The sequence below is a fragment of the Halyomorpha halys genome, unplaced genomic scaffold, assembly GCF_000696795.3.
Source record: "Halyomorpha halys isolate HHAL.00 unplaced genomic scaffold, Hhal_1.1 Scaffold890.1, whole genome shotgun sequence".
In the NCBI taxonomy this organism is placed as follows: domain Eukaryota; kingdom Metazoa; phylum Arthropoda; class Insecta; order Hemiptera; family Pentatomidae; genus Halyomorpha; species Halyomorpha halys.
The window spans coordinates 211,842-224,398 of record NW_027106803.1 but is presented as its reverse complement, the minus strand read 5'-3'; the positions used below and the strand labels follow the sequence as shown (position 1 = coordinate 224,398).

Below are 12,557 nucleotides of genomic sequence, written 5' to 3'. Positions count from 1 at the left end.
TATTAACATTTGCTAAGCTTATATTAAAGGATGACAGTAACTTTATGAAATCAAATATCAATCAATTCACAAGATTTTGATAACATGTTCTGACCTTGAAATCCAAGAAATATAACGAAAAGGTCATGAACCAAAAATTTCTGCGCAATGCCATAAATACGTGACGTAATACAGCAAAAGAATAAAAGTAATCAACTATATTATAAGGTGATGTAATAAATGTAGGTTACTTTCTAGAAACTGAACGAATTCCCAAGTATTTAAAAAACAACAACATAGATTGGTCGAAATAAAATGTATGATAACCTGTTCTGGTTTTCAAACCTGCCCGTCCCCACGAGGAGGTCAGTGAGCCAGCAAGAAAGGTCTGGGCCTTGGCTTGGTACTTTATGTCTCTCCTTCTCTTTACTAGTCAGCTATGCGACAGTAATAGGGAGAACGTCACGGTTTTAAAACCTCTTTCAAGAATCAGGATTTAATTTTTAAAGGAATGTGCGAGTTAGAGAAGTCTTTTACACGCCAAAATTCGGCATAGATCATCATCAGTAACAAAACAGAGATTTATTTAACACTCCATTTATTGAATCCTTAATTTTAGGGGTAAAAAAACGTTTAATTCAAAATTTCTAATATCTACATTTTTCGCAAAATCGATTCTCTGAAAGTAGGCGTATCATTTATCGCACTTCGTTTTCTTGACATTTCGTAACACCACAAAAAAATCAAAATAAAACCTTTTTTAAATTTGTATAACATGGAACTGAACCAAGTATTTTGGTAAGTGAATATCAAGAAATGAGGGGGATAACCAAATGACTTTTACTAGATAATGGAGTGCTATCAGAAAATTAATATATTTGTCTAGGGTTCGATTATGGATCACAATAACAAGGAGTTTGGTTCGCCCAAGTTCATACAATAGCAAGCAGGGCTTACTCCTCAATCAGAAAGCGAACTCGTTATACTCTCTCCCTATATATGTTATCCGTATGGATACTGAAGGATAAGGTGTAACCCTAACAATAAGGTGCCCAAGCGAGTGTTGGGCTACACTACAGACAGCCTTAAATTAAATTAAATTGTTCCCAAAATTAAATTAAAACTCTATGATAATGGATAATAAGAAAATTAGAAAATAAAGTGTTATTTATTGACAGCAGTAGTATAAGTATTAATATCTAGGTAGCAACCCACCTGCAAAAAAATCCTTATATCGGAAACGGCTAGGTAGGGAAAAAAAAGGTCACTAATCTTTTTCTGGCCAAAATTACTTTTTGAATATTATTTTGAAATAAAATTATTTAAAACGTAAATAAAAAAATCGCCTTTCAAAAAAAAAAATAAACACATTTTACGAAACATTTTGGCATGAAACAACAAAACACCAGTGTCAGAAATTTATAAAAACAATTTTTTTTTAATGAGACATTTAATGAAGGATCTACGCCAGTGCTATCATTTTATCACAAATATGTACTAAATTAATTTTCATGATGACTTCCTCAACAGGTTTGGGTATGACTGTGACAAAACCTTATAAGATGATAGCCATATAAAAAAATAAATATTCTACCGTATTTTCATCAGTTCTAAACTATTTCATCATTCTTTTTTTCTTATTATACAAGTAAATTAGAGGCAAAAAACTAGTTTTCTTGAGAATATTCCGAAAACAAATATTTAGGTTGCCACTAGGATGTAAAGAGAGAACGTTCAAAGATGCCAAAATTATTTCAATCGCATTATAATAAAATATACACCACGTTTCCCACGGACTAAAATGAGAACTCGTCCAAAAAGGAAATTTGAAATTCAATTAGGTTTTTTTTTTCCAGATTTACGCATTATATTCCTTTGTGAATTTTAGGTGATAAAAATAAGAATAGAATCTTCACATAACACAATTAATAATAATGCCATTAACTGAAAACAATATGTCGGGAGGTTCTGATAACGTCCATAGTCACCAACCGAATAAATATTATTATTCAATTATTGAAGTAAAAATAATGACAATATTATTTAAAGTCAATCATACTGTAAATTCAAAAGGTATTCGAATATTAAAGAATAAAATTAAATGAAACTGGATGACACTGAAATCGATGGCTTATTTCAGTTAGGGTTATTCACGCAACTATATTAAAAGTGAAAAAGTGCTAAAGTTGAGGAAGGTTTCATTTTATTGTTAAATATAACTGATAACACATTATTCTTTGATTTTAACTTGGTCAATTTCAATAACGTTTTTCATATTTGGTAATTATTTAAATTTGTTTATTCCATTTCTTTAAAATGCAAAGTAAGAAAAGAGCTCATAAACATTCTGGAAAACTATAGACGAAAGAAAACAAAAATCTCTTAATCATCCATCATCCAATCAGGAGATCATAAAATATCGAACCAGATCATATTTTAGGGTTTTAATGCAGCTTTCAAGAGGGAAATTCATGTTTCTAACTAATAATCAGTTCAAAGAGGAAAGTCCTAACTTTAAAATTCCGATAAATTTAGTTTTATGTGTGGCCCTGTCAATTCTAATAGATTCCTTTTAAATCAATATTTTAACACTTGATTTTGGTGTAATTGGAACATTATTCAATAGTTTAAATTATATTATAAAACAAAATTCTCAATTTGAGAAATAATAATAATAATAAAGTGAGAAAACTGAAAACAGTTCACACAAAGGCTGTTGATGAGGAGAGAAATTGAAAGTAGAAAATGTTAAGAAATAAAAATGAAAAAAAAAAAACAGCACCATAGGTTCTCAGAAAACTAACATTTCACTTTTAATTTTTATTATTTCATAATACTCCGGAGGTTTATGAAATAACAAAGAGGCATCCTGTTACAACATACGGCATGCATTATCTAATGAAACAGCATCGGGGCCACCGTTAGATATTTCTCTCTTCTTTGTCATAACTCTAGTACCGAAATACCGTCTCATCATGTATCCTGTAATTGGTACCAATTATCAGGTTTCTTAGCCTCTAGGCATTTATGACAATAACTCTTCATTCTATAATATGAGAGTAAAAATATATGAAATTTTTAGACGGTAAAGTGTATAATCCTAGGTTAATACGGACCTGAGTTGAAGGAACAACAATGAATTGATGTAATTAAAAATGAACTTAAGTGAATATGTGGAAAAGTTAATAAGGATGGCTAAATTAAAAAGAAAAAAAATTACAAAAATCTTAGACTATGTATTTCATGAAATGATATGGATTGACCCTAACGGACTTCAATTGGGCTTCTTATCTGAAAGTATTAAAGTCATAAAGTAAGTCTTTTGTCTTAATTGTGCACTATTGTTATTACCTCTCTACCTTTTAAAATTATTTCATTATCATCAATGTTTGACAATGTACAGATGTCAGGGATGCAGTACCGGGGATGATAGTGCCATTATTAATTTAAAAACTCATGTCATTCCCACTTCTTAATTTCAGTTAAAAACAAAATTAAGTTGTTACTACTTCTGATTTTTTTATTTTTATGAAATAATGAATAAAAAGATTTTTGTTTAGGTGTTTCATATAATTTCTTATGACCCATGCATAGTAAATGCAGCTCACCTTTTGCGTACAGCTCCATTGCTCTTATTTCCAAACTCTCAGCTCTTAAGAATACGTATTACATTCAAGTTCATCATTTAAATTGTATTTTAATTAAAATTAAATTTTAATCTCGGCCAATGTTCAAGATCAATAGCTGACCTTCAGTATAAAGTGCAAGTACATTATAAATCTTTATTTCAACACAGTCACAATTATTAAATTTGCAACATGTATATATCTTGTGTGGATATCGTTACCGCTAAGGGAAGAGACCCAGGGATGATGGGTAGTAATTCGAGTCCGATGGAATTGCTAACCAACAATGAGAGAAGCTCCTCAGGTTATTATTTTTTTTTAAATTCTGATCAAGAATGGATTGATTTCTGCGCTGAGGAATATTATATTTTTGGTGATGGGGTTTCAGTGGCAAATTGCAAGGACCCAGGTTTAAAATCCCGCTGATAAATATTCATCCAAGAATGGAAGACAACAATGAAGAAATTAAATGCGAGTTTATGATAAATGCGAGGAGTTCTGCGATAAATTAACGCGGAATTGGATGAAAATATTGTTAGTAGATATGAACTCAAAGGTTGAAAGAGATTATCGGTAAAGAAAGTTTGCACTATTACATTAATGATAATGAGATACGAGTAATAAACTTTGACATCACGAAAAATATGATAATCAAAATTACTGCGTTTAAACATATATTCACAGATATACTTGGACATCACCGTTTGTGATGTCATATGATTATGACATCAAATCGATTATGGATTGGTACCACAGATGGCAAAATAGAATAATTAACCTGAAATCTTATCGCGAGTCAGAATGTGGGACAGATCATGAACCGCTCCAAATGTGGGTCAGATCGTTAATCCCAAAAATTTGACAAAAAATTATTATAAAATAAGAAAAGAAAATATAGTTTTAATAAGAGAAATTAAAAATATTAATTGAAAATCAATTTCCGCTAGAAGTCAAGATCTATAAAAATCAGTATCTAAAATAATAGTTAGTAATGATCACGCAAAAATACTTTCTCGATTAGTACAGAAAACATTACAAAGCTTGAAGTACAATTGTTCCTACAATCCTGTAATGTAGCTCCTTCAAGGATGTTCCTACTAGCCGACATAGCAGTTATGTATTGCGGTTATTTTCAAGCGGCACTTTAAACAATTATAATATTGTTTAGATGACCGCTTATTGGTGAAAATAATTTATTATAAGACCAATATTACAAAAAAAAAAAAAGTGTTTTTTTATTATTTTTCTGCTAAATGAGTGAGGTTTGCTAATTACAGAAGATACGTATTGAATATCACATGGCAATGAAATTAGATGTATACGGCATAAGCCAATCTTTATAACAATATACATTTAATTATGTTTTAATCGCAAAAGAACCTAATTTTAATTCGTATAATGCAAATGTGATGTATAATAACTTGAACAAACACGTTTTTCATACTACAATGGCATATATTATTTCCTTTAATTTAGAAACATTTTAATTTAAGTGACCATGAGAACTTTTTTTTTATTCCTCTGTTTCCTTACACCCTTTGGGAGGGTCGTGTATTTATATATCTTACAGATCCCTTGCTGCCTCTTATAACAATGTTTTTGAGCACTGTAGATAGTACGATTTGAAGATTTATTTTCTCCTATAATGTTTTACGATCTGTTTCATATATCATACGATGTTCTTGTTTCATTCGTTAAATTGAACACTTTTATGACGGTCTATTTTAGGCTCATTGATGTGGTAAAGTATAGCAACTCCTTTCTGTCTTTGGAAATGTGGAACTAAGTTTATCACATCTTTAAAATGTTAAACATTATTTTATTAAATGAATATGAGTCTTGTCCATAGCTACGTGTCGCGTCATATTAACATGAAGATATGCTCAAACATCACGCAAGAACGAAATACAAACCAAATCGATATATTCACTTTATTTTCGATATAAACCATTGAATAATAAAAATACAGTTATGTATCTTAAATAAATACTTCAACACACAACCATGAATTATCATCATTTTAATAACTACTTCTATTTAAGCATCAATTATATTGACGTATACTAAATATACTAATCTACGTATTAAAATTATGCATAGTGGTTTATTGCCATTAACATGTAACTGTAATTTTTAATAAAAAAACAAAAACGTTTGAATTCAAACCTTTTAATACAACAAAAACAATTGTAACCATATAAAATATCGAATAGGAAACATAGATGTTATAAATTATATATAAAGATTATTAGCTATAACAGTTAACAGTCAAGGCTCTTACATGTAGTAGTTAGACACAGCGTAGAAAGGTGATAGCAGTACCAACTGTTTGGCAAATCCAGATATTACGACAGTACTGCCACGACAGAAAATGTCAGTTTACTGCGATAACCGTCACTACCAATTTCGCTCTGGAACACATGTGTTTGAGTTACAAATTACTCTGGTACTTTGGTTTTATAGCTTTATTTCAGTTATCTCTGAACGTAAATGCAAACGTAATGTATTGAAAAATCGATCTATATTCTTGGACAATTGGTCCCCTAAGAATAACAATGAGGATAATTTGAGTAGCGTTTGTCTGGGGACATCATGTGATGTTAAATAAAACAATAATAATAATAATATCAACTTAAATAATCCAATATACTCTCAACTTATTATTTTAATACCTCCAACGCTTCAGCCCTAAGGCCATTTTCTAGAAGACGACCTCAATCATTGAATTCACATAATTCCTTTAAAATGTATTTTTCCAGACTAATTTCCCTTGTCATATATAAAACATACAATCTGAATACAAAAACTATCCTTCAAAAAATGTTTTTCCTTTTCTACTAACCACATCAATAATACTCTTATTGAGTATTATTAACATATAAGTAAGAGTATTATTTATGTGGTTAATAGAAAAGGAAAACATTTTTTGAAGGATAGTTTTTGTATTGAGAATGTGTGTTTTATATATGACAAGGGAAATTAGTCTGCAAAAGTACATTTTAAAGGAATTATGTGAATTTAATGATTGAGGTTAATGATTTAATGATTGAGGACCCCTTAAAAGGGTCAAACGTTAGAGGTCTTACAATAAAAGTTTGAGATCAGATTGGATCATTGAAGTTGATTTTATTATTTATATAAACCATTCTTAAACAATCAATTACTAAATATATTAAATCAGTGATCTAAAACAGCAATAATAATATGAATAAAATAAGAACATGAGATAAAAAAAAAGATACATTATTTATGTAAGGTTGGATGGATATGTATTATTTAGAAGTATTAAAATGAATTAAAATCTGTACGGCTACTACCCAAGGAGGGTTAAGGGTGCAGTGTATGGAAGCACTCTTACTAGACCGATGGTTGTGCAAGGAGGTGATTTGGAGCAGTGTAACAGAAAAACATTTTCTGCCCAGGCGGATTCAAACCCGAGTACTTGGAGATGGAGCTTCTTGACTTATCCCAGTGCCACAGAGCTCCCTATTTAGAAGCATACAGAAGATTAATTATTGAGAAGATAATGCTTAAATTTATTTTAAGGAGCTTCATAAGAAGCTTTAAGAAAAGATGGAGCTTTAAATGAGTAAATTTATCTTTTTAGTCGCTTAAACGTAAGATGAGGGCCACCCGCCTCTAATTTTGAATTTTGCTATAGTTGGTGACATTGAACCCGTGAGATTAATATCTTATTATTTATAATGAAACAAGTTTAAACAAAAAAAATGAATCATTATCATCATTGTTTGTTAATTCATCAGTGAGTGTTTCGAAGTTTCCCACCAAAATGAGAATAATAAAGTATGTAACTTTCAAGCCTAAAATTTTACTTAATTGTATAATATTACAGTTTTCAATATATTTTAAAAGAGGTACAGGATTGGTTGTACACGACTGTATGTCTTATGGTTGTTATGTTACTATTTTACACATATTGCCGACTATTTATTCAAAAGTGTCAGCAAATACACAGACATCTTTATTTTTATGTAGAGAACTTCAATTTTGAATTTTGGTGTAATTGATGACATCGAAACTGTGCGATAAATCTCTTATTTTTCACAATAAGACAAGTATAAACAAAAATAATAAATCCTTATCATTATTGTGTGTTAATTAATCAGTGTATATATCAAAGTTTTGCACAAAAATGTAAACTACTGAAGCGAGTAATTTTAAAGCTTAAAATTTTACTTCATTGTGCACTATTATAACTTTAAATTAAATTTGAAATAGGCATAGTACGTCTAGAATGAGGTAGCCTGTAGGGGAGAGCTCACGGACCCGCCTTTCTAGTTCCTCCTTCCCTCCTCTCCATAACAAACCCTTCTACTGGAAACAAAGTCTACAACAAACGTTTTTATTAACAAACGTTTGTTTTTATAATTACAATTTTATTTCACTTTTTTATTTTTTAAATTTTCATTTTAGACGGAATACCAAAGTATCGAATAGAATAAGATGAAAATGGTATGGAACCATCAAAACCGCGGTAAAAATCTGCAAGAAAATTTCATCAAGACCCGAACAACATATTTTACAAGAGATTGGAAAGAAAAGTTGGTTTTTGATCGCTGCAATATAAGATCCGTTAGGAAATTTTTGATTCTAAGGACAGTTTTTTTTAATCCATTTTCAACAAAGATGAGCACTCGATTGGTGGTCTAGTTTAGTGCGTTAGGGAATTCGGCGGAAATAATTTATACATCAATTTGTTCAGTGAATTAGTTTTTAAATAAATGCGATTGAGGTCAAATCATTCAACGCCATCATCCGTATCAAAACAAATCAGGTAATTTTATTTAATTAAGTATGTGTAATTTTAGTTCACTGTAATGTGTTTTGCATGTTTTTGACTGACAGAAGTAAAATAAAATAAATAAATGTTATATATTGTAGTTTTGCCAGGATGATCCCATAGAGACGTTCTCAATAATCGAACAATTATTAAATAAATTATCACTAATTTAATTACAATAAAAATGGGCAATAAAATTAAAATAAAAAAGTGATATTAGAGATGAAAATCGACGAAAGAAATACAAAAATATAGAAGGATAATGAGAGAAGAAAATCTCAGTAAAACTTTATGTCTTTATTTAGTTCTTTAAAATATTTGTTTTTATTCTATCTCAATAGTGTAGAAATATAGCGACAAATCGAAAAAAAAAAAAAACGGAAAAAATATTTGTTTCATCTTATGACCTAAATTTTTTATTAATTACAATTGCTTCAAGCTGAAAAAAATTGTCTTTTTATCTTACAACTGTCTTTCTACTGAAGTCATTGACCAAATAACATTGATTTTGTTGTAAATTAAAATTTTTACTCATGCAGATAATTTTGAGTATCAAACATTAAATGTGCTGTTTAAAAAGGTAAATTATAGAACCTAAAGATCGGGGATACAATATCAGCAAAACGTCCTAGAAGAAAATATATATTGGATTAGGAACCATCGAGTTTTTATTTTTAATTCTTTTTTTAACTTAAGGGAATTGTAATTTCTTAAAAAAAAAAAAAGATAGTGAGAAAGCATCATTTAAATACTCATCTAAGTACTGACCTAGAGTTAATTGGCAATAACAAACAATTTGTCAGACGTTCAATCTATTTTTTATTCACTGATAAGTTGAGCATAAGTAAATGCGTTTAATTTCATTCTCATGTTCTAATCGAAAGGACCTAGCTCCTTAGAAGGATATTTGACAGACAGTTTGCAGAAAATATTGTTTGATGTATGAAGTAAACTAATATGACTTGAATGTATTATACAACTTTTGTCTAACCGTAATCTTATCCTCGGAAAAAATGATACAGTAATTGATATCTCAATCATAAGACAGTTATAAAACACCTGTTTCATGAAGCACTCTTGATATATAACAATTAATACAGAAATTTTAACTATAATGATACAGTGAAGAATGGAAGAGACCCATTGTGGATCGTGTTCCCATGCTCTCTATAATTCCATTTGTGACATCTAATCATTGCTAATCTGTTATTTCCGTCCTTCCCCACGACCTAGGTGATCTCTAATTAGCGGACGGCTCAGACGACAGACTGACAGGCTGCGAAGATGAAGGGCCTCATGGAGCTGCGAGGACTGAGCAGGGTGGTGTACACAGGCAGTGCTGGGTGCTTCATCATCGTACTCTCCATCTACTTCGGCATAGCCGGCTTCCCCTACCTCCTCCAACAGCAGATCAAATCGGTAAGTTCAATCACGGTAAGAGGACGATACAGTTTGAAATAAGAAAATCTCCCTAAAAATAAATTGTCTCTTTTATAGCAGTCCAAGAGCCTGGGGAAAAATATTGAGTTTTCTTATCCCTATTTTTTGTTACTTTAATGACAACTATAGTTACTAGTTAAAATTAAATCTGCCAACCATAGTTGGAGGGAATAAAAAAGGCAGCTGTTTCTAACCGTTAAAAAGATTGATGGAACGTCATTTAAAGTAGAGTAAATTCGCTGTTTACATTAAGTTAGTTCCCGAAAAAGATTTTTTTTTCTATAAGAAACATTTTTTTCTAAATAACAAAATATCAATATTTCGTAAATTTATTTTGCCAAATATCATGAAAACTATTACTCCTACGAACGACGTATTGATGCCTATTGACTCTCAATTGTGTGGTAGAAGTGCACTTAATATTGGCCAAAATAAAGAAGTAATAGTTTATAAAAACTATATCTCAGGAGCTATACCACACATATTGTACCAATTACCACTCCAATTAAAAACAGTTGAATGGATAATAATGTAATAAATAAGATTTATCTTCATAAGAGCAGCAGTTTCCATGATATTTGCCAAAATAAATGCACAAAATATTGATTTTTAGGAAAAATATTTTACTTTTTGAAAAACTCTTGAGAACTATTGAACGTTAAGAGATGTTATTACAGCTCATACTTTTTTAGAATTTACCCCATTTTACATAATTTTTTATAAAGAATTTTTGGTGTATTAGACAGGTTTATGGATATAGAGCGCCGAATAAATATGAGCTAATATTATTGATTTTCTCGAATAAAATACACTTCAGGGAAAGTGCATCTTAAATACTTCGATATTTACTTTTTAATGTTAATTTCTGTATCACTTGTATAGTCTAAGTAAAAATTGAACTATTCTCTAAAATGAACTAACGCACTATTTTTTTTGTTTTTACTTGAAAGAACTTAAAAATGAATTTTTCGTAACCTCTGGAACAGCAGCCATTTTTTCTTCGCCTTCCTGTGGTCGGCAGGTTCATCAATTTTGACTCCCAATAGTATATAATTTTCAATAAAGTAATACAAGATTGGGTTGAAATAACTTTTTCAGAGAGGCCAATACTGAAAGTTCAAATTCAAATACTGGCTCGGTAATATGATATGACTAAAGTAACATTTCTTAATTCATTAGTAGGATTATATGATGAACGCATGGGGGGAGGGGGGGAAACGTCGCCTATTTTTTCACAATTTAGTTACTGGTGGATATAAAAAGAGTAAGGAAATCACTATTTTCCTGAGTTTTAACAAACGAAATTCATCGTTATTGCTCATAACTAAAAAATACTTATAAGGAGAATAAAAACGTTTCTTCAAGCGTGAGGAAGAAAAAGTGGCTATATCCATAAATTAATGAGCTCTAAACAGTTAACAATTAAAAAAATAATAATAATTGTTCGATAACTCACTCATTTAAGAACAAAAACTGTTTTTTTTTGGTAGTGGTCGATCTTGTCTTTACTTTCACTTACCAATGTATGGAATTTATAGTAAAGGAAAGTATAGTGATCGAGCGAAATTTCGAATTCCAGTTTTCAACGGAAATTTTGAGGACCATATTGTAGGGCTGAGACAATGTCCAATTGTCCAAGAGACAATTGTCTCTTCCTTGGTGATTGATGGAAAATCAGTTGTATATATGTTGTCTATACATCCAATAGTAGAAAATAATGTGTTGACAATATATTCGGTGGCGTGAGGAGCTGTCTCAAGCCTTTGCTCAGTTTCTTAAGAGGTATTTTTTAAAGCCTATCCAACCTTTCTGCATCAACCTTATCACAACGGATGATCCACGATCCACACTCCTTGCGTTTTCGTTTTCCTCAGACTTTTCAATAATTTGTTCTCCAAGACCTTTTTGTATGTTTTTATACTTACTAACTCATAGAGTTATCGCTACGGCTTCACAGAAGGTTTCTGGTCTCGATAGTTTCAGTTTCAGCTGTAGGTCCAGATCATGCACTCCGTCCATAATAACAAAGACAGCCATGTTTTTCAGAACACTTTCTGGAACCGTATCATAAACCAACCTCACCAGTCTAGAAATGTCAGTTCTGAGCTACAGAATTGATTCCCTAGGAGCCTTCTCGCCCTGAACTCCATACACCTGTTCCAGCTTATGGTCAATGAAACCCTTTTCGTGGTGGTTGTAGGAACAGTTGAAGTTCGGTACACTCCGCAAAATATCTAGGGTCTCCCATCGCAATGAAACTATTTGGGAAGTCGTTCATTACTGGCCATTCCAACCGTCAGTCAAGGAAGCAGCAGCCTTAAACTGCTGATAAGTTGCCCAGGACGACCCTCCGTCTTATGTTGGAGATTTTTTCAGCCTCACTGCGTGATAATTGTGCTTAACCTCTTATTTCTATCAAGCAACTCTGTTCTTCATTATCTCTCCTTGACAGGAATAAGAAAATTCATTTTTAGTTTTTTTGACCGAAACCCCGTTTCTGAGACCAATTGTCCCGCTAAAAATAATTATGTGTAATTAAAAATAATTGGATTTATATATATTATGAATGGCCTTGTATTTTAGAGGAATATTGAATTATTCATATGATTTCGAAAATACAATGGCACAATTTTTATTGGTTACTATAAGAACTTAGTTGTATTGTTAATGATTATTTAATATATTCATACACACATACATAAATATATATA

The 12,557-nt window shown here is 30.8% G+C and overlaps 1 protein-coding gene across 1 annotated transcript in view; it reads left to right on the top strand.

Moving 5' to 3' along the window:
• The window catches only part of LOC106686870 (sensory neuron membrane protein 2), a gene marked incomplete in the record, with an annotated part of 38,467 nt that overhangs the window by 16,292 nt on the left and 9,618 nt on the right, over window positions 1–12,557 (top strand). Inside the window, 1 exon segment of the mRNA XM_024360396.2 lies at window positions 9,640–9,825. Coding sequence (XP_024216164.2) covers window positions 9,691–9,825 — 135 coding nt within the window.